The following is a 23,772-nucleotide window of genomic DNA, read 5'->3' on the forward strand; positions in this document are numbered from 1 at the left end:
TTTCATAAGATGGTGTCCTCCCAGGTTCTGAACAGTAAATGGGGGTGTCTAGCCAAGGTTTTTGATTCTTTCTTATGCATTCTCTATGGTGCAAGTGGATAACTAATTTCATTTTGACTTTTGCTACAGGGGTCTGTGCCAGGGGCAAGACCATAATCCTCCTTTTCAACATGGAGATTGCATCTGGCTTAAGTCTGTCTTCCAGGCTCCATCTTACCTTTTGTTGTCTTCTGTGGGCAGGCCATGTACATTGTCCTCTAAAAACCCACTACATGTGCTGATGGCATCTCAGCCAGTGCAAGCAACATGAGCAATGGGTCCAATAGTTTCATCTGAAGCCCAGTCTAAATCATCTGTCTGCCAAGGACATGCATTCACGAAAAGCTTAGAACAGATATCATCTCTCCGGTACAGTGTAAATTTTTGAAGTGTGTCAACAATGCACATTATCTTGTTCTGAATCAAGTAGATCCGAAACATGCAACACTGTTACATATGCTACACTGTTAAAATTGTTTGTAGTGGGGATTGAAATTATGGATGATGCATAACTTCAGACGATGAATTGAAAAATTGTCCTAAAATCGAAGTTCAACTATCATTAACCATTTCTGTTTCCCCACCCATCTTTTGAAATATCTTTTGCAAAATAGCTGACCCTCATTGATTTTAAACTCCTGCATTTGTCCTCTTTAAGCATCAGCTTTTGCAGTCTGTGCCTCACCAAATCTACCAACTAGCTATACAGGTATCATATACCCATTTTGTCCTGCCTCTTGGCAATTCCCTATTTCTGTTGCCTATCTGAATTTGTAAAAATGGGGGGAGGGCGATTGTAGTAAGCCACAATACATGGCTGGTGGGCCTGTGATTAGCTTTGTAGGTCACAAGTTGTACTGATCTGCCTTTAAATCAGCCTTCCCAAACCTGGGTCCTCAAGATATTTTTTACTTCACCTCCCATCAGCCCCAGCCAGCATGGCCATGGTCAGGAATGCTGGGAGTTGTAGTACAAAACACATGGGAGGCACCAGGTCAGGGAAGGCTGCATGCTAAACTGTTAAACTGCCTACTGGAATTCGTAGTTTTACAAACATATATCTTTCCACAGACCGATAATGCTTTTATGTTCAGGAGATGCCTGATGGATAAATGACGACTAACAGTGATTCTCTGCCCTAGAACAAATGCTTCAAAGCTTCTGATTAAGTCCCATGAACACATGAAGTTCCTCTCCATGAAGTCAGTGGTCCCATGTAGCCCAGTACTCTCCAGGGTCTCAGGCAGCCATCTTTGTTACCTTGGCTACCCTGAAGTTTTATTTTAGGTGAGTAGCCAGGGACCATCTGCATGCAAAGCATATGCTATATTGCCAAGTTATGTTCCCCTCAACTCTATTCAGTCCCTACAATTACAGAACACTAGATGCTTATTATTTCTCAGGCATTTCTCACACTTTACTTCTGTATGCTACAATTAAGGTCCTTTATATCTGGCAATTGCATCACTCTTCTCCATTTGTCTGGACACATACATTTGGCTATACAATGTCACCCAGGTCAGTCAGTAAAAGGGAGGATTTGCTCCACCACAGAGAGCGATTATTTATGACTACATTCTTTTGCTCCACCATCGTTATTAACTGTGGGTGTTTATTTGTTAAAAAAATAGGTTGAGAGTGGTTGTTCTAAAAAATATTTTTAACTGAGATGTTTTGTATTCTGTTTTTAGGTGTTTTAGCTGTGAACATCTTGTATTTTAAATTTTTGTTGTTGTAAACTGCATCGAGATGTCTTTTTAGATATAGGTAAATTGTTTATTAATAAATAAATAAATAAAATGATGTGACTCAGGTTCAGTTCCCACCACTTTGTCATGAAGTAAGTTCACTTTTCTGAACTTCATTTTCACTGTCATTATGCCCCCAGTCAGCAACTGATTTAAATGGCGGCCATATTTTGACTAAGCAACATGGGCTCCTCTCCCTGACTCCCTCCCTCATGAGCTGAGGCATGAGCAAAGGGCTCCAGAATCCCTCCCCCCACCCCGATAAACAGCAAGAGAGGCTTGGGCAGAGGCCTGGTAAACCTCAGCTTCTGCTCACTATAATTTCTCTGTGTTTTGTCTTGGCTACTTATGGACAGGTACATGAGTGACTGAGGGGAGGCCTCTTGCTGCAGAAGGGTGTGTGTGGCTATGGAGTCTTTTAGCCCTGTCTCCTTTTAGAAGTAGCTGAGGTGCATAATTGTGTGTTTATGTGGTGGTGGTGGTGTGTGTGTTTTAGATCATGGAATATGTTGGAGGCTGAATGGGAAGGCTTTGGGAGACAGATTTACCAGCCCCCTCCCAGTTCCAGTTGCCGACTGGAAGTTTTTATTGAAATCCTTGAACCAAACTACATGATGCGTTAATAGTGCTTTGAATTAATGTGCTTAGAACTGGCTACATCTCTTTGTTTTGAAAACATAGGCATGGTGACAGGGGTGGGCTGATATGGATCTGGATAGGGGGAGGGGAGAGGGTTTAAGCCAGGAGCAAAAAAGGCATCTGCATACATAGTATTGGATCCCAAATCATTTTGTGGAAACCCTTTATCAAGGGAAATGTAATGCATCTTCTTGATAGAGCTGCTTGGGGGTAACTTTTCTCCTTCAGGTCACCTAAGCAAGGCTCTCTGTGAATATATAGAGGCTCCAATGCTATATATGGCTACTCAGAAGCCAGCCCCATTGAGTTCACTGGGATGTATCCCCAGTTGTGTCTAGGTGAGTGTACACCAGGAACATGTGACCCTCAAGAGAGCTGCAGTCCTTTTCCAAATCTGATGACTGTACCTCTGTGATACACTTGCTGTCATGTTTACATTATTTTTTAGGTGTACACTTAACAAATTTTAGGTGTATACATCTAAAAAGAATGTAATGTGGGAAGAGAACCTGAGACACCCCTCTCTTTTTGTGTTCTCACCTTCTAATGCTGACTCTTCGTGCATCTCATTGTTGCTGTGGCAAGAGGAACCCCATAGCTTGTTATGCAGAGCATCCCATGAGAGGGGATAGGAAAAAGATGGCAGAATCCCAAGTCCATGATGGGTTAATTAGGTGTGCGACCATTTAGTGTAATTCCAGATGAGTAGAAATAAAGAGCAGAAATGCAAGGTGGTGGTGATGATGGTGGGAAGGAAATGTGAGTTAGTACTTCAATATTTTAGTGAGTGGAGTGAAAATGTTTGGATGCAGAACTTCCTTGAGATTATAGAGCATCTGGAAGAGTGAGAATTATAGAGTAAAAAGAGGACAAAGACACAGAAATAAGTGCAGTGAAAAGGCAGTTTTATTTACTTTTAATACTATACAGAAAGAAGGGGGGAACCCAGAAAGTAGCCACAGTTTCAGCATGGCTGTTGCTGGCAGTGTTCTGAAATCTTTTTTTTTTGTCTGTATCTTTGATTTTTTTTAAATCTGAAGGGGAAAAAAGCATATACAGTCTCAAAAAGTACACTTCAGGTTACAAAGGACAGCAGCTATTTTCAGCAACTCTAATCCAGTAGTTAGCACAGCAGTTTATTGTTTTCGTTTTTCTCCCCTGCAAAATGGGATCATATTTACATTTGCTCACAAAGAAAAGTGGGCTACTAAAGCTACGCATTTTTTAAAAAAATTAAAAATAAAATCTCAACCCGTCCCTCCACCCACATCTACATTTGTCAGAAAGCTGTATTTTTACACAACATTTTCTTGAGCTCCTGTTTGGGATATGTTTCAATTATTTATGGCACACAGAAAATCTTTTAGCATTTTGGGGTTTGCCCTTTTCCTGACTTGGCATTTCACTTGCTGTTGAATAGCAAAAAAAGCTTTTAAATGGATTTGTCTCTTGCCTTGGCTTTTAAGCAATGCCTACAACCTCAGGTTAAAAGGTACAGGGCAGAACTACAGCTTTGATCCAGCTAAATGCTTGCATTGAATGGAACTTACTTACTTTTGGCTAAAAATCTATAGGATCAGCTGCAATTCTATGCACACTAACTTGGGATGAGACCCATAGAATTCCATTGTAAATATGCATAAGATTGGGCCGCACATACAGTACATTGATTTGGAAACTTGTCCACTTGAATCAGTCATCAGGAAGGCCTGGCGTGCTATGGTCCATGGGTTCACGAAGAGTCGGACACGACTTAACGACTGAACAACAACAAACAGAGTTAGGACTGGGCTGTATGGCTGCAACCCTAAAGACACTTTGACTGAGTTCTGTGGGGCTTGCATTGGTTGAGATATGCTTAGTACTAGGCTGCAAGACACGCTGTAGCCTCCCGTTTTTAACGTTTCATGCCACTCAGTTTCAAGCCGTTAAGCTAGGTATGCACGTGCATATTTCTTGACAGCCTGGAGCTGTACAAAAACTTAACTAGGGGCTGCTCTGTATTTTTCACTTTTTTGGTGTTCACCTAAGGTTTTAAGTCTTAGTTGTAAATCTTAAACAGGACCCATGATTAGGTTTGACTGGGGTTCACATCAATTAGGAGGAGCTCTTCTGTTACATTCCCACTGGCACATAGTGTTGACATTTATGGCAGAACTCCTGCTGGTTGTAATAGTTCTGAATTGCAGGCTCACATTCAAATATTTTAGGGGTCTTCAACATGGTGCCTATTGGCACTAATATGCCCACGGACATTTCTCTTGGTGTCCACCAGGCTCCTGACTTTAATTTTACTTCTTAAGATTTTTTCTTTTTTTTATTAGGAGACTGGCATACTGCAAATCCATCTTGATGTGGGTTCAAAAGAGTGGTTTTGTGTTTTGGAGCTCAGACTCCACCTCTGCCTAGTACTTAGCTTCTTGGGCAAATTACTTTTCTTATAGTCTCAGCAGTTTGCCTTCTGGGAAATGAGTGTTTTCTGACTGGCCATGCCCACCATGGCAGCCATTTTATGAATGGGCAAGCCCCCTCGGCAGTCATTTTGTGAGAACGTCCACAACACTCTCTCAAAATTCTAAATGTGCCCACCAGCCCAAAAAGGTTGGGAACTCATGCTTTAGCCTTGCTCATGTATGTCCTCCGCACATACAACTAATGTGTGGAGGACAGAGAAAGGATGCACTTCCTGGCCCCTCCCTGGATATTGTCCCCCCACCCCACCTTGAGACCCACATGCTGAGCATGGTCATCTGCAAAGGGGCATCTCTCTGCTCACATGTAGATGCTCCAAATGGTTGAGAGCCCCTGTCATGTGGAACGCTTCCATATGACTAGCTGGTCATGCCCAGCTGCCCCTTTGCAGAAGTCCATGCTCAGCCTGTGGGTGTCCAGGGCAGGGCTAGAGTCACAGCCCCACTCTTTCATCCACATGTTGGTCTACGCATGGGGGACTTTTCTGAAGAGGTCTTGGTTTAACTGGCTTGTGGATCAGGGGTTCTCAGTTATGGTAGTTTAACCAGATGCATTTTGAAGAAAAAGAAGTAATGACTGTTACTGAAAATAAGGCTTGATCTTAATTTAGATTTCAGTCCTATAAACCCCAAGCTATGTGCAATCCCATGTACGCTTGCCTCAGAGTAAGCCCGACTGAACTCAGTAGGGCTACTGTACAAACGTGTCTCGGGTCATGATTTATTTATTTATTTATTTATTTTCTTGATTGCCCATCTGGCCGGTCATCCGGCCACTCTGGGCAATGTACAGCAGTACAAACAATCTAAAACAGTAAAATTAAACATTAAAACATAATTTTCTAAAAATACCCTAACCCACCCCAAATGCCTGCCTGAACAACCAAGTTTTCAATGCATGGCGGAAGCTCATTAAAGAGGTGGAGTTCTCTAGGAAGGGAGTTCCACAGAGTGGGGGCCCCCACAGAGAAGGCCCTCTCCCTCGCCCTCACCAGCCTAGCTGTCCTGGCTGAACGGATAGAGAGAAGGCCATCCGAGGCTGATCTTGTTGAGCGGCCTGTCTGGTGTTGCTGGAGGTGCTCCTGCTGGGCCGGAACTGTATAGGATTTTAAAGATTTTAAACTGTATAGGATTTCAAAACCAACACCTGGAATTTGGCCTGGAAAACAACTGGTAGCCAGTGCAACTCCTTCAGCATCAGAGTGATGTGATCACGCCAGCGGCTGCCTTATCAGGCGAGCTGTCATGTTCTGCATCAGCTGCAGCTGTACATTTATTAGTCCAAGGGATAGGGGTAGGTTGTGTGCTTAGATATTCCTGTGAATATGTCATTGGAGTACCATAGGTAAGCTAGGTTACATAGCTAAAATGAGTTGTTATAGGATTAAGCTGGAAGAAGGGCATCTGAATAAGAGGGTTCTTAATTTTTTTAAAAAAAGTGGGTACCATCCAACTTGAAAGCTTCACCGGTTTCAGCAGGAATTATTTGAGCATATGCTTAACTGTTCCATTGTTATCAACAGGTCTGAACAAAGTGCTGACCTTTGGCCTTCTCCTTTACATTCAGTATACTTTAAACTAGCACACTTTGCTAGCCAAGGAAGGTTTCATGAATTGCTGTTTGGAAAACCTCTTTTGCAACACGTTTAAATCTGCAAAGTCTTGATTTGCAGTATGTTTGAAGACTTTCTCTTTTAATCTAAATTGATCTTTTTTTCTTTTCTTTTTAATCAATATGCACGTTCTCATTCTCATTCTAAGTAGACTTAGGAAAGTCTCTTGATAAAAGCAAGGGGAGTTTGTGTATGAACTCTGATATCTGGTTATCTACTGCACTGGGATCTGCACTGTGGCTTTATCACACATACCTGATATTTATAAACTAAGAATACAGATGCACACACAGACCAGATAGAGGCTCTGCTGGCACAGTCAGCTGAAAGCACACATTATGCAGAATGAGATGGTGAACAAAAAGTGCAATCCTATGCATGTCTACTCAGAAGTACATCCTACTGAGTTCGGCAGGGCTTACTCCAAGATAAGTGTGTATAGGACTGCAGCCTAAGGCGGGAGAATCCTAGCCATACCATTTTGAGTTCAGACTGCAAGTGGGAGGGAGGGTCATGTTTCTGATTATTTCCCTTCATCTAGTAAACTAGCATATCAGTGCAAATCTTTTTCTCCTGATGTGCTGGTATGCTACATACAGTGAGTTTTTGTTTTCTTTTTAACTAGGATGATGCTAAAACTATCCTTTCTGCAGTATGTTACACCCTGCCAGATTTTTATAAGCATTTATATAGCATGGAGCTTGGCTGTTGCTTTGCGAGTCTTCATGCCCCTGCTGCATGGTTCTGGTGGATGATGGAGGAGACTAGGAAACTCACAACATGATGGCTAAAGCGCCACACAGGAGATGCTTCTAAATGTTATGAGGAAAGTGGGAACTGGAGTCACTAGAGACTTGGAGGGTGTATTCTGCAGCATCTCCATGGCAGCTGAGCCATGTATTCTAGTCTTAAGCCCCATTGAAATTAAGAGAACCACCATGCACAGTTAAGATGAGCTCAAGTCCCAGTGAATCAAAGGAACGAACAGCCAAACGTATGCAGTTGTATTCAGAGCACAGTTCCCTCTGAGTTCAACATGTATCCTTCAAGGCATAGGATTGTGGCCTTATAAACATTCATAGGACTGCGCCCTGGGCCTTTGATAGATGCACGTTTGGAAGAAATTCAACAAATATAGCTCTTACTTGCATGGAGGTGTGCTGATGGGGAAATCTGCACCTATGAATTTCTTTCTGTCACACAGAGGAAAAACAAGGTAGCCAACTCAGGGACCATCTGAATTACAATACACTGTTGTCCATTGATTCCAAATGACATTTGGGAGCACCTCGCTGTCCCAAAGGATTAAAATGCTTCTTGATTGCACAATCTCAGCATTAAAGTTAAGCACCTATAAAGGGCCAAACCAGATGTAATGTTTGCAGATTCAGGTCTTGAAACACAACTGTGTAGAAAGAAGAGGTTGGAGGCTCATTTTTAACAGCCATTTTTAATAAGTTTGTATGTATAGATGCAAATTTGGAAATACTAAAATTGATAATGCATCAATTGCTGATGGTCATCACTGATGCTTTAGTTACTTTATGGGGTGATTGTCTTTTAATGGATAATTTTTAGATAATTTTAATTTTTTATGTTTTAGTTCTATTGTAAGTTGTCTTGGGTCTTTTTTTTTTCCAGAAAAAGACATCTATGAAATTTTAATAATACTAATATAAATACTACTACTAATATAATTTCAATAGAAATAATATTGTGATCAGGTGAATGGTGTACCTACTGATTCTGCTGTCCAGGTGCTAACCCTGTTCTTTAATGTTCTTTATCTTTAAAACTGGACAGCCTTTCAAGGCAGGACCTCTGCAAAGTAGGCAGACATGGCCACTCTGCTAAGCTCTCATACCAGAGGTTAGCTTTATTGAAAGAAAAATGCTTGGTGAGAAAGACTGCAGGAGGTAAAAAGGACAGCAGGGCGGGTGGGTGGGGGGAATGTTTGCTCTTCTCCCCTGCTCTTAAAAATGGACCCTCTTCTTTCTACATGATTGAAGCAGATTCAACAAAAATGTTGTAGCATGGAGCCCTTAACAAAGTGGGAGCGGCAACAGAAGTGTTGCACCATGGAGTGCTCCTGTCCAGGCTTCCTGTCCTTGCCTCATCCAGGCTACTCCATTTCCCCCTCTCCCTGTTTTGTGTTTCTCCCAAAAGCCAGCCAGCATTCTATGCCCACTGAGCATGCTAAGTCCTCTTTTGGGAGCCCCCTAGAGTTTTTTCCCTCTACAGATTTTTCTTCTATAAAACTTGGGGTTTCTCTGAGCCTGCTGATGCCACACTACTATGCCTGGCGGTTTTGGCTACACAGGATCCACAGCTGGAGAATGAGATAACAGCCTTCCCCAATCTGATGCCCTACAATTCCCATCATCCTCAGCCAGCAGGCCTAATCCTATGGGGATGACGGCAGTTATAATCCAACACACTAGGAGGTCACCAGGTTGGGAGGGCTGGTATACAGGATGTATCTGTCACCATCACAAATAGTTTGGCTCTTAGTAGTTAATGTACCAGACTTTGACCTGAGGTTTTTTAATGGGCTATATTCTTGGAGCTCATCAAATTGATGTATGAAACAGTTGTGTCATTCCACATGACACACAGACACAGCAGTCTCTCCATTATTGTGTGAAATAAAATTTAAATGTCAGATTTTCAAGAAACATAAGGATTTGAAAGTGTTGAACTTCCATATATAAATAGTAACAATCAATATTTAGTAGCAATTAGTGTCTTTGCTACATGTGATGCCTCCCTCCCGCCCCACACAAATGTCATATTTGCAGCATTGTATTCTTTTCTTAACAAGTGATCATAAATGTCTATCACGAAGGGGAGACATTAAAAATGGTCATGCACGGATAGGATTCTCTCTGTATCCAGAACAACCAACAGCAGTATCCTGGTCTCAAAAAGCAAATCTGCATTCTTCTGCAACATTTTTATATAAACGACATTTTCTTAAAATAGTGTTTTTGAATGATCATGCAGAAGCACTTATAGAATTTAGCTCTGATCACATTTGTTTTGACTCTTGACTTAATGGGTATAAATATTAATCTATCATATAATTTTGCCCAGCTTCTGACTGATTCTTATGTCAGAACTCTCAATATTTGTAATGCTCAAATAGTTTGCTGAGGTCTACCAATGAGATCATACAAGATGGGGCTAAGATCAGAACGACCCCTTGCGAGGGACATATAGGGTTCCCAACTTTATTTGTCTTATAATATTCATGCTGGGGGAGGGGCATTTGCAGGGGAAAATCAGTGGGTGGGAAGGAGGGGTGTTTTAACACTTTCCCTGACAGCCTATGCCCCTGCAAATGCCATTCTGGCCATTTTTAAACTATTTTCACTCCACCAAGGCTCCAAGACTAAAAATAAACTTGACCAGGGACGAAACGTTCTGAGAGCCCTTTGCAGTGAGGATTCAGTGAGCAGGGAAGGCTTAAGCAACCTCTCCCTCCTACAAATAAACATGCTTTGAGAACTTGAAATTTAAAAAGGGGGTTATAAAATGCTGAATAAATAAACACCCTATCCCCAGATTTGTGACAACCTGGCAAACAAAACTTTAGGTCACCCATTTGTGGAGGGAACATGTAGCCCTAAGTCATCTGGCTGACCTAGCAGCAGGGGTTATGAAAATGTTGGCTATCACCATCTCTAGCGTTCGTTGAGTATTAAATCCACCCGCATCCATCATACTTACTTCCACAACACTACAAAATGGCTGATTGTGCTCCTGAACAAATGTACTGGTCTTGGCCTATCCTCTTCTTTAAATGGAAATATTACAACATCTACACACTATATTATTATTTGTATATTCATCACCCAACCCATCAACCTTGCAATGGGGACAGAGAGCCATTATGAAGTGGTGTAATGGCCTATATAGCCACTTAGCAAACTGGACCCAGCTGCAGGGGTGTCGTTAGGGCAGTCCCACCTGGGCACAGGCCCCGGATCTTTTTTGAGCTGTGGCCTGGATCTTTTGAGCTGTCCTGTCCATTGACTTGCATTGGAAAACAAAAATGGCTGTAACTTCTTTAGTTTGTAAGATAAATACATGAACTTTGGAGGCTTGGTAGCCCCTATAGAACTGATTGAATCTGCCAAATTTCAGGCAGTTAGGTCCAGTGGTTTTTGTGCTAGTCACAGGTAAAATTAGCTTTTTCCAAGAAAATGTGTCAAAGCAAAGAGCTTTTTTTTGTGCTTCCACATACATGCATGGAATTTGGGGACCTGCCAGCCCCTATAGAGATGACTGAGCCTGCCAAATTTCAGACAGGTAGGCCTAGTGATTTTTGTGCTAGCCACAGGTAAAATTTGCTTTTTCCAAGAAAATCTGTCAAAGCAAAGTGCTATTTTTTTTTTTTTTTGGTGCTTCCACATATGTGCATGGAATTTAGCGACCTGGAAGCCCCTATAGAGATGACTGAGCCTGCCAAATTTCAGACAGTTAGGTCCAGTGGTTTTTGCGCTAGCCATGAGTAAAGTTTCCTTTTCTCAAAGTCTAAAACAAAAAGTAAAAACCGTCAAGTCACCCAGGGGATTAGAGATCCTAAAGAGAAGGTGTTTAAAGTGATCATTAGGAGGTTACTATCCCTAATCTCTGGTGTAGGGTTTTTTTGAGATGCAAAAAACCTCTCTCCCCCTACTTTTTCTTTTCTGCTCTTACATTTCTTTTCTGCCCCTACTTTTCTTTTTCTCAATGCTCCTGCATTGAGCAGGGGGTTGGACTCGATGGCCTTGTAGGCCCCTTCCAACCCTACTATTCTATGATTCTATGATACATGCCCACTGTTGTGAGCTTGCCTGCAATGGAATTTTGAAGAGGGAGAAGGAAGAGAAGAGCTCCATGTGAAATACTGGTATTTCACACCACATCTGATTTTACTGCCCCAAACTGTAACCTTTGGTTTCTGCGGAAGTTTAGTAGCTGCAGCACAGGAAAGGATCCAATCAGTCTACACAAACTTCTTTCTCCCCCTCCACTTTAATTTCTCCTAAATAGCTGTAGGACTCAAATAAGCCCAAAGGGAGGGTTAGGATTATGTGGCATCATGATCGAGAAACTGCTGGGGCTTTTAAATAGGTTCTACAGTTTTAAAAAAGCTAGAAAAAGCCCTCAGCCACCTCACCTCATAGAGTTCATTTAAGTACGTGCAATCCTTACAAAGCCTCCACAGCCTCCTAAATTCCTCTGAAGTACTACTCTCTGAAAGGAGCCACTTGGCTTAGGGAATTCTCTACCCCCCACCCCTGCACACATTTCCAATCACCATTCTTCTTCTCCCCTCCCCTCCCCAGTCATGTTCGTTCTTTCTTTCTTTCTTTCTTTCTTTCTTTCTTTCTTTCTTTCTTTCTCTTCTTTATTCCACCCAGAGCATATCTTGGGGAATTCTTAAAGAGAATTCTCTTTGGTGGGCAAGAGAAGTTCTGAACTGTATTTGACTTTATACAACCAGACAAGAGGGTTGGTTTTGTCCTTTTCACTCAAGCCTTTGAGAAAAGTGGGTTCGCATGGTTGCAGAGAAACAAATCTGGGGCTGCTTTGTCTGTCAGTTGCCATTATCCAGCAATAGGAAGGGCTGTGGCTCAGTGGCGGAGCACATGCTTGGCATGCAGAAGGGCCCAGGTTCAACCCCCAGCATCTCCAAGTGGGGCTAGGAAAGAATCCTGCCTGAAACCCTGGAGAGCTGCTGCTGCCAGTCAGTGTCGACAAAACTGGGCTAGATGGACCCAGGGTCTGACTCAGTACAAGGCAGCTTCTTATGTTCCTCTGGACAGAAAGCTTTAATAAAAATAGCAGTTTTTGGTTTGTTTTTAAGTGGAGGGGAGATAAATATTGCTAATTTATGCAATCCTATGTATGCCTACTGAGAAGTCCCATTATGTTTAATGAGGCTCACCCTCAGGAAAGTGTGCATAGGATTCCAGCACAAGTTACTTTTGCAGGGAGGTTTGCAGCTTGATGTTCTGCATGTTTACTCAGAAATAAGTCCTGAGTTGTGAGCATGGTACTGCAAGCTTAATACAGTGCCCACCCAGTTCCATCTAATGAATTGACCACCATTTCAGCTCAGTCCTATGCATGTTTTGTCATTTGTGGGTTTTGGGTTTTTTTTTTTTTGCATGAACTCTAGCTTCAGTGGTGAGGGAAAGGCACTTAGTGCATGCTCAGAGTTTCTCCATAACTGAGCCCTAGTTTTGAAAACAGACTCATTGGCTGAATCCTGGTGAAGTCTTGGCACAAATGAAGTTATGGGGAGGAAGATACAATGAGAGCTTGTGCATAACAAGGAGGAGGAGTTAGAGAGGAGTTGCACAAAACATCTGTTTTGATGAAGAGTTGCTGGAGGATGGTAGGATGAGGAGGGATGGTTGCATGGAGGGGAATAGAATTGGTAGGGGGAGAATGTAAGTGGTCAGTGGAGCAAGAAAAACATTCTGCACATGCTCAGAGGCACTCTCTGTTTAAGAACATAAGAAGAACCGTGCTGCATCAGACCAAGGTCCATCTAGTCCAGCATTCTGTTCACACAGTGGCCAACCAGATGCCCACTGGAAACCCACAATCAGGACATGAGTGCAATAGCACCTTCCCACCCATGTTCCCCTGCTGCTAACATTGGTGAAATGTAAATAAATACTAGTAATTCTAAATTAGAATGCATGTATATCCTTCAGAAACTTTGCAGGTTTCTTGCCTGGGGGACACTTATGACCTGTGCATTTTCATACAAATTTACCCAAAAACTGTTGGGGAAGGGGTGAATGGAAGGCAAAGCAAATCACTCCCTCTCCCAAATTGGAGAACTCCCCTTCCACATTAACTGCTGCACCTATCCTTCTGAAACTTTGCTGGTTTCTTACTTAGGGACAACTGTAGGCTGTCTGTAACTTTCAGAACAATGGTCTACGGATGTTGGAGAAATCCGCCATGGACTCCAGTGAGGCCAGATTCTTTGGAATCTGCCCCCCCCCGGAGTCTGTGGCAGAATGGCCTCCTCCCCCCACCGCCACCCCCCAAAATCCCCCCGGGACAGACCTACCTGGTGGCAGAGGCAGCGATGGTGGATGCAGCAGCTCTGGCTTGTCTTCTGGCTGCCGCCGGGCTGCTGCGGCTGCAAATGGCAGCCGTCGTAGCAGCCGCCATTTGCGTGCCTGCATTAAGCTGTGATAGGCTACATAAATACTTACGTAGGCTATCACAGCAAAGAGCAGGGGTGCAAATGGCCATCGTAGCGGCCTCCATTTGCGTCCCTGCCTTTTGCCAGGATAGGCTACTTAAATACTTACGTAGCCTATCACGGCCTAATGCAAGGACGCAAATGGCGGCCGCAGCAGCCCGGCAGTGGCCAGAAGTCCGGTTGCGGCCAGCCCCGGCCAGTGGCTCTGCGGCCTTGCCACGGAGCGGAGCCGGCTGGGGAGGATTCCGGGGGGAGGGATGGATCACCCCCCCCCATGGATCCCTGGAACGGAACAACGTAAGGGATTCGTACATCCCTACAATGGTCCAGAAGGAACATAGGGTGATAAGAATGTCCTCTTTTGGAGACCTCAAAATGTCAAAGCCACCCTTGCACAAAAACCCTTGTGGCTAGCATTCTGAAATTTGGCAAACGTGATCTCCTCTGATGGGGCAATGAATTCTGAAATGTTTATCCAATTCTTCCAAGGAATTAAAATGTTATTGGCAGTTCCCTTTAAAAGAAAATCAAAATATAAACCCTGCACCTATTTTTCTGACATTGGGCAGGTGTAATCCCCTTCTAGGGGGCTACTATGCCTGAAATTATCCAGTTCTGATCAAGAGAAAAAAGTTACAGCTTTTTTTCCTCTAATTTCCCATGGTAGTCAACAGGAAGCATAAAGACTCATTTTTTTCAAACCTTGACTCAGGTTTGGTGCTGAGCTGAAGTGGTCCGACTACAAATTGGCCAGAGCAGAAGTAGGATGTTTTCCAAAATGCTGAACTGGGGTCTGAGTTGAAGTGGGGTGAGGAGTCAGTGCACACTTATGTATGTATGTAATCTATACACACACGCAAACACACTGCATGCACTCACCACACACACACACACACACACACACACATATTAGATGTGCGCTTAGACTCGTATCTGTGTGTGTGTGTGTGTGTGTGTGTGTGTATGCAAATTTCTGTTATGGGCCTGTGCCCCGGATCTTTTAAGACCGTAGCAACGCCCCCTGCCCAGCTGTATCCAAGTGATAAGCAGACTTTTACCACATTTCTGCTCCCAAGCAGAAATCTAGGAAAATTGGGGAGTGGTAAAATCCTCTTCACATGACAGAGATTATCCACTTATCAGCTGGTTACATCATACCTTTTTAAAGTGACTGTCTCTGTTAAGCAATCTGGCAGAGTAACACTATCAATAGATGACTTGTGCATAATTCTCCATTTCCCTGTCTTGCATATTACACCACTACAGATCAAGGATAATAGCTGAATTCCAATGTCGTGCCATTCCATTTATGTTTCTGAGAAAGAATTATGCCTTTTTGGATCAAAAAGGAGACTGGAAGAGAATGTTGTGCTTAGACAGCTTTGGAACACAGCCTGCATGGGGAGTGGGGGGAACCTAGGAAAAGAATTGAAATTAAGAGAATGCTAAGGCAATCTGTCCAATGGCACATCATATCTAGTTTTGTCATTCATTTAGATAATATCACAAAGGCAAACCGGAGGAGTTATGTAAACGTATACCATACAGTACATCAGCCACAGGAAACCAAAAGAGAAAACAACCCTGTAATTCTTTTCTTTCTGTATTAATATTTAATTGAAAGGGGATGCTTGGTCAGTATGATGGTTGTATTTTATGCTTTTTTTCTTTTTTTAATCAGAAAAGGATGTAGTGATTTTGCAAAAAAGAAAAACAAATGAAAAGTATTCATGAAAACGAAGGTAAATTTGTAGAAACTTTGAAAATACAAAATATAAAAAATTGTACAGGTTACTTGCTTTTATTCTAGGAAAACATGCTGAAAAGATTTTTTTCTCTCTTTTTTTTTATTTATTTACAAAAGTTAAGGCGAAATATTCATTGTGCCAAACTGTCATGAATTTAATCCTTTCTGCCTATACTTCTTGCTTAAAATATTTTTCAGTGCTGGAACTGCAAACATGTAATCTTGATACAGATTAAACAGATAGAGAAATCTTTTTGAAAGGGCATCAAAGCTCTCTAAGGGGTATATCTACATTACAGACTGCAACTGGGAATTATAGTTCTGTGAAGGTGCTACAGATTGGCATGGAAGTGTCAGCACACTCCCCAGTTTACAATTCCCAGGGTTCTTGGGGAAGTCTTTACAGTTAAAGTGGTATAGAAGTGACATGAATGTGGAATCTAGATCTTCACCATTATGAAAACTCAGCACGAAACCTTGGCTCTCTCTGATTCTTAGATTGACTGGACGCTTTGCTTTGTATTGCACCTGTACTTTCCAACACAATTCTATTTCTATAGGTGAAGAATAGTGGGTGAAAAAATAAAATTGGTCTGAAATTCAGTGATTCCATAACAATATCTATATATATTGCCCCAACCTAGTCACTCCAGTTCACATGTGGTTTGCTCCATTCATTTTCATATGAGGAAATTCTCCTAATGTATATACAACGCCTTATCTGACATTAAATTGAGTGGGCCAACCTCTCATCATCTAGTTGATGTGCATATCAGGTCCTTTTGAATATTTAGATTAGAGCCTATATATTCACTCATGTAAATGTGCTTTACATTTTTTGTAATGTTTTGGACTACAGACTTAGACATTATGGGTTGGATCCAGATTAAGTTAGTTGAGTTTAGTTCATTGGTTAAGGTAAGTCATGACTAACTTGTTCCATTCATTTCAATGGCACTCAAGTTCAGCTACTCAGCCTGCTTCCAGATGAACAGCTCCCAGCAACTATCCATAGAAAGGCACTGTGCAGCTATATCATCTTTCCCTCCTTAACAGAATTTTTTGTGGTAAGAAAAAAGATGGATGAAGCGGTGGGAAAAAATGGGAGGGTTACAACTGGGAGATGACTACATCTGGACCCCTTGTAAAGTTCCATGTTTGAGAGGCAGTGCGATTGCACAACAAAAGCTTCATCTGGAAGTACCTTTGGTCTGGATCCAGCGCTTTAGAAAAATATCAAGGTGATGTTCTAAAACTCTTTGAGAAGAAATTAGGGCCAGCAGGGGTAAATCCACATAGCTCAAGACCCACTGTTTATTTCAGTGGAATGTAAATGTGTTTAACTTCAGCTGGTTCATGTCTACAGTTTTCAATACTTTCTTGTGCTTGATAGGAAGCCAGTCTTTGAAAGACTCCATTTTAAATTACCTCTTAAAAACAATAGTTTATCTGGTTTAACATTGGCTTGGCATACATGAAGAAATGCAGGATGTTGACCACTAAGGGCATTATTAAAATATAAACTGCAATCAATGGAACTCAGTTTTCTCCTGTATCAGAAAAAATGGTCTATTTTTTGTGCTCTACTTCTAACCATTATGCATTAAACTTTGCTGTGCCCTCAAATCTTCCAGTAGCTTCGTCTGGTACACATGCTGATGCTAAATAAATGAAGTTGCTGTGAGCCCCCAGTCTTTTCAATATCACTGCTGTTTCATTACCTTGCAAATACTTAATCCCAATAGTAACATTATGTAACATTACCTAGGCAAGTGTGAGGTTAACAGGAGCTGCAGATGGTCACCATTTTCTGCTTCCATTTCACTGACTGCTGGGATAACTTGAAAAGTTGTATGGGATATAACATGCCATTAGATACTTTGGTTCTTTTGCTAGGTTATGTGAAGTATATTGTAGCTAAGATGTAGAATTGGTGCAGGATATAACAACTTCGGCAAAAACTGAGTTCGCACAAGGGTGGAAAACAGGAGAGTCCCAATAAAATGGCCCTTTTATGGAAACTGGACTGTGTCACACTTAAACTAACAGAGAAAAACATGGAAGGAGAATATTAATGATGTAAGTAAATGTGCGCCATTATCCATTACAGGAACAAATACCGGGGTCATTAAGAAATCTTCCTTACACTGCAATCCCAGACTCACTTACCTGGAAGTAAGTCCCACTGAACTCAATGGGTCTTACTTCTGAGTAGGAATGGACAGGATTGTTTTGTTAATTCCTTTGTGCCACTGTTTGCTTGATTTCGTTATGATATGTTATATTTTATCATTTGGATTTTGAATATTGGGTTTCTAATTACTGTACTCTATAAATACAAAAGTAAAGCTGCATGAGAGAATCTATCCTTCAAAAATCTGATCTATCTTTTTTAAGGCTGTGATCCTAAGCACACCTATCTATGTGGTATATCTTGCAAACCTGACTGCAGCTGTTTTTAGCATTCTTTACATGAAGGTACCATGCAGGGGCATCTTAATGGCACAGAAAGAAAAGAGTTCAGAGCAAAAACCTTGTTCAACACAACGTTTAAAGCTAACAGTTAATACAGTAAAAGCACCATCCAAGAGAGAACACGTACGTTATGAAAAACAACCTCAGTGTCCAATGAGATTGATGCTGGGTTTATGGTCTTTCCACAGACTTATTAAACCCCTCCTTGGTTGAAATTATTTTAATGCCACTAGAAAGTATAGTTTCTAATTTGAATTTCACACACATTGCTATCAGTCAGTCAATATCTCCACAAGAAATACCGGTTAGACACAGGCTACAGGGAGGTTCATTGTAGTTGAGATATTTTCTATCAGCCTCAAATTATAGTGAATTCACCCATGCCTCTTTCCAGCTGAGACTTCATCAAAAGGCTATATTTTCATGTAAGGTGCCTTGAGGAGGAGGATCATCTATCAGTTACAGCAGTCAGAAATGGCCATTGCAAATCATGGCCTTGGATGAGCAAAAGCTTACCAGAACACAACTCCAGTGGGCTTCAAATGGGAATTCTACATGGGTGCACATTGAAAAAGCTACACCTGTATATCCATAGGTCTATTGACCAAGAAATGCTTGTATGGAACAATGGGTCTGTCCCAAAGGAGAGAGTGACAGTGGGCCTCAGGCTCATGCAGTCAGTTCTCCCCAAGTTATTTCACTGAGGGGAGAAGTGAATGACCAAACAGGAGATCCTGATGTTATGTGAATGTGGGGTTTCACATTCACAATCTCTTAAGAGATTAAGCTGTCTTTGGGGTTTAGAGAGCAAGGATAGGGAACCTGTGACCCTTCAGATGTTGTTGGCCATGCTGGATGGGGCTGATGGGAGTTGGAGTCCAATTACATCTGCACGGGCACAGGTTCCTCACCTTTGGTTTCAAGGAGATAATCACTCAAGGTCAGAAGAGATCGCACAGTCAGAGCCATGGGATCTTCTATTTGATATTCAAGTCAAAGACCTGATCGTATTTTCTCCCCAGGAACATCCCTAGGGAAAAATAACGTCTGAATATGCTCAATGAGATAAAGCAGGCAAGGTGACGATCACCTTTCATGGTGTGACTTTTATGATTCCCAGAGTATTTCTTCATGTTGAAATGAGAGAGCTATAGGCTATTTTGCTGAACCTTAAGGGGGATAAAGCAAGACTGTTTAGGAGAAATGTGAGTCACCTTAGGTAAATGGAACCCTAAGTGCCTACTTTCAGTACTCAGTCTCCAATCATTTAAGCAGCAGGACCTTGAAAGCTTTTTCAACAGTGCAAGGAGCCAATGTCTCCATTTGGTCCATTCTTTTGGATAGGTAGCTCTCTTATTTCTGCCTGAAGAGCTCTATGGATGTTGAAAGACTGTACACTTCAACAAACTTTGCCTGCTCCAGTTGAAAACGTCAACGTCCCTGCTTTGCTTGAGAACTGGGTCCTTCTCCCCTTGAAAAAAATGGACTATTTTGATTTTTCTCTAGGAACAGTATCACACCATATGGTAGTTATTATGGGTACGTATTTGAAGTAAACCCCAAAAGACTATATCACATGCCAAGGCTATAGCAAGCAGGCCACAAACATGCGTAGGCACTGTTACTCAAAAGCAAGTCATTAAAATCAGTGTTTACCCTTCAGTTGTGGCAGCCACGGGACCCATGTGCACAACACACTCATTTCAGTTTGAATGTAAGGAGGTGGAGCAGATGCACAATACTGTAAGCTGGAAGATTTAGATAAGGTCAATTTAAAATCAGTCAATTGCTACTCTCTATTTTCTAGGCAGAAAAAGAATTTAATTAACTTTTTGGTTACTTAAGTCAGTGGATGTGACCAATGTTCTGCTTTTGATGTTGGAAATTAAACTCCAAGGTAGTAATTCAGCCTTCCCCAACCTGGTGCTCTCCAGATGCGTTGGACTAAAACCCCCATAATTCCCAGCCAGCATGCTGGCTGGGAGTGATGCGAATTGCAGTCCAACACATCTGGGGGGGCAGCAGGTTCGGGAAGGCTGCTTTAATCCAGCACACAGTTGTATGCATACAAGTCCCATTGAAGCCAACACTCTTACCCACACTGAACTCTGCTCCAAGGAGCGCAAGTAGTCAAGCACCACTGCTATGGAACATTCATTCCTCTCAATGGAGCTTGTACAAAAACCCATTGCTTATACAAAGCTTACACAAAGACCCCAACAAAATGAATGGAGGATGCATAGCAGACGTGCTTGTTGGGTTGAGCCTGCTGTATGAGACCCATCCACTCAGCACTATTCTTTCAGCAGGTTTTTTGGAGCTTATATGGGAGCACTTCTTGTTGAACAGTATCCAGAATTCAGAACAAAACAAACCTGTGAAATCCCTTGGGAAAGAAGGGCCCGAAGTTTATGATATCAAAACCACAGCATGACCAAGTGCCCTCCCCTTGTCCCAGTAAAAAATAAAACCTATTTAAAAAAACACACACCCCAGAACATTAAAATGCAGTTTAAGGCTCACACGGATGTGAAACTTAAGAGTCCTGCATAATCCTTGGAGGCTGATCATACCTGCTAGATATATAAAGTAAAATTCTTCATATACATTTATAAGTTCTATAAATATATGCAATACATAAATATGCATATTAACACACATCCATCTATGCATATTCATATATTATATATTGATATAGATATAGATAGATCTGTTTCAAATATGAAAGCGGAATTTTTGTGTGTGTTCACTTTCCATTTCTCTCTCACCCATTAAAAATAATCCTAAAACAGTGCATTTGGTGAGGAATCATATTTTCACGATTCATCTCCCTTGAAGAGCTAGAAAAATCAGAGCAACCCAACTGCAAGGCAATGGAGGCAGTCACTTCCAGTTCACAGTATTGCAGTTAGAAAAATACAGTGAGGTCTAAGGGAGTGATGGAGCAGGAGCTGCCCGGAAGAAGAGGAAGAAAGGGAGAGGTGGTCACATGACAATACAGCATTGACAGCGCTTTTTCTTTTCTGTACCTGGGACTTTTTCCATTGGTAGGCTTTCTTCTTTACCCTCTGGTGAGGAGGGCTCTGTTGTGTCTGACAAGGGCCTCCCAGAAACCAACTCAGCAGCATTTCCATCCATGGTCGACACATCAGTCACCGTCTTCTCACGCAACGACTTCTCATCGTCTTCGTCAATGAGGACCAGTTCAGCCTTGATTGTCTCATCATAGCCCAGCACCTTTTTAGTCTCATCTTCATCATCAATATTTTGGTAACCCATAAATATCATTGTTACTGGGTGATCTGCACTGGCTTCGGGGACTTCCTCCCCAGAGAGTTTTGCTTGGTGTTGAGGGTTCCCGGAATGCCTTTTGCTAGGCTTGTGTACCATCTCTAGTTTTGCTTCCTTGCAAAGAATCTGTTCCTTCATATGGCTGAGGTTTCCATCTGCTATTGATACAGTCCCTCCTTTTATGCTTGATTGTCCAGCCTTCTGAATAAGTTCATCTACATCCTTTGAACTTAACTTATGCACTCCATTTTCTACCACCGCGCCTCCAGAATGCATCTCATAGACTACTTTGGTACCATCATCATAGACTTTGATTCCTCTTTGATGGGCAACCTCTGGGCCAATGGGGGATGTAGAGAGAATCTTGGTCTCTCCTGTCTGTTTGTCTTTCTCCACATTAATTTCCATGCTGTACAAAGCTTGAATGGAAACAAGAGAGGAAGTGCATGTTATAACAACAAAAAGCATGTGAATGGTTAATTGCCAAACAGACAAGCAGACAACTGTGCCCCCAAAGAAGCTGTTCCCTAAAGTGCCAAGCATTCTATGTTAGAGTTGCAGTGCATACTGTGAAGAGAAGCAGTTGTTATCCTATAGCAGTTGATGCAATTGGCGCTAGCCATACCTTCCATGAACCTGAGCGGATAGCTTCCTAATATCATCTGTTTTGAAGACATAGTGCTAAGTTAGTGAGTTGACAAGCAAGCAGGTCTACCACCATGTCTCCATGGACATATTCCTTCAAAATCTTAAGGCCAGTGTGTATGTTCGTTATTCAAGTTTTGGCTCCACTCAGAAAATGGGGCTGTAACAGGTAGCACTGAGAATCATATGGGAAATTCTGGTGACATGGAGAGCATTTTCATTAGTGTCAGATGTTCGTTTTGGTGTTGGTCAGTGCTGTAGAACCTCCATATCATCAGAAGCTCCCACATGACTGGCAAAGCTACATGTTATATCCATAACACATTGAGTCCCTATAGGGAAGTGTCAGGGAGTGCAGGTATATTAACTTGTGCACTGACATGTAGGGAAAGACTGGGGATATACTGTGATTCTGAAAGAGTGAAGAAAAGCCACAGAACATGGTAAGAGGTACAGAATGCAGGTTCCTGAGAATCTCAGCTTGAACTAATAAAGCAATTGCCTAGTCTTTATGGCTGTGAAGATATACTAGGGATGGCGGAGAATTTCTCCCCGAAACTTCGGGGGGCCGAGCGACAAAGTGTTCGGCCCCCCGAACAAGTTTCGGGGAGAAATTCTCTGCCCCCCCACCCCCGCACCCCCCCCGGGACGGGACTTACCTTTGCCGAATGTCCCTCCCGGCGGCGGGTCCAGCCGGCGGTTCGGTGGGTGTTCGTGTGGGGCGGGAGCGGCAGCCGGTCTTTTGACCGGCTGCCGCCATTCCAATAAAAGAAAAAAAAACCAAAAACGCCCCCGTGATAGGCTACGTGACGATTAACGTAGCCTATCACGGCTACATTTGCAAAGTCAGCCGTGACAGGCTACGTAAATCGACACGTAGCCTATCACGGGTGACTTAAAAAAAAAAAAAAGCACGTACGGGTAATGGCGGCCCCCATAGGGAGCCGCCATTCCCGTTCCTTATTTGGTTGCTGTAGTCTACGTAAAGATTTACGTAGACTACGGCGAAAATAAGGGCAACGCTATTTACGTAAATCTTTACGTAGACTACAGCGACCAAATAAGGAACGTGAATGGCGGCTCCCTAAGGGGGCCGCCATTAGCGTACGCGCTTTTTTTTTTTTTTAAAGTCACCCGTGATAGGCTACGTGACGATTAACGTAGCCTATCACGGCTGACTTTGCAGATCTAGCCGTGATAGGCTACGTTAATCGTCACGTAGCCAATCACGGGGGCGTTTTTTTTTTTTTTTAAACTTTGGAGTTCGCGGCCGGGCGAGGCGGGAAGCCTCCTCCCCGGCCTGAATTTCGGCTGGGCGAGGCGGGAAGCCTCCTCCCCGGCCTGAATTTCGGCCGGGCGAGGCAGGAAGCCTCCCCCCCCCCGGCCTGAACTTCGCGGGGGGAGCAGCGAAGCGCCTCCCCCCCACCGCAAACAAGCTTCGACGACAGGTAGGTGACTTTCGTCTACCCCTAAGATATACTTGAGGTGTGTGGGCAACGAATGCCATAATATCACCAGTACACTGATGATACTCAGCTCTATTTCTCCTTGTCGTCGGAGTTGGCTGAGGCAGTGAAGGTGGTAGACCAGTGTCTGGAGGCTATAATGGGCTGGATGAGGTCCAATAAACTGAAGCTAAATCCTGACAAGACGGAAGCTCTGTGGATTGGTGGTTCCCGAGTCGAGGAATTGGGTAAGCAACCTGTCCTGGATGGGGTTGCACTCCCCCTGAAGGAGCAGGTGCGTAGCTTGGGAGTACTCCTAGATCCATCGCTGTCACTGGAGCCCCAGGTGGACTCTGTGGCCTGGAGTACTTGGGGCCAGCTTTGGCTGATCCACCAGCTATGGCCTTTCCTGGACAGGGATAACCTAGCCACAGTAGTACATG

At 42.8% G+C, this 23,772-nt stretch overlaps 1 protein-coding gene across 1 annotated transcript in view; it reads right to left on the reverse strand.

Annotated features, from left to right (window-relative positions):
* PALM2AKAP2 (PALM2 and AKAP2 fusion) overlaps positions 1–23,772 on the reverse strand; it is a 315,866-nt gene that overhangs the window by 137,787 nt on the left and 154,307 nt on the right. Inside the window, exon 7 of the mRNA XM_084834726.1 lies at positions 20,978–21,658. Coding sequence (XP_084690852.1) covers positions 20,978–21,658 — 681 coding nt within the window. The remainder of the gene's footprint in view (positions 1–20,977; positions 21,659–23,772) is intronic.

This window comes from Heloderma suspectum, chromosome 2 (assembly GCF_057233095.1).
Source record: "Heloderma suspectum isolate Gila_16-S chromosome 2, 16-S_ref, whole genome shotgun sequence".
In the NCBI taxonomy this organism is placed as follows: Eukaryota; Metazoa; Chordata; class Lepidosauria; order Squamata; family Helodermatidae; genus Heloderma; species Heloderma suspectum.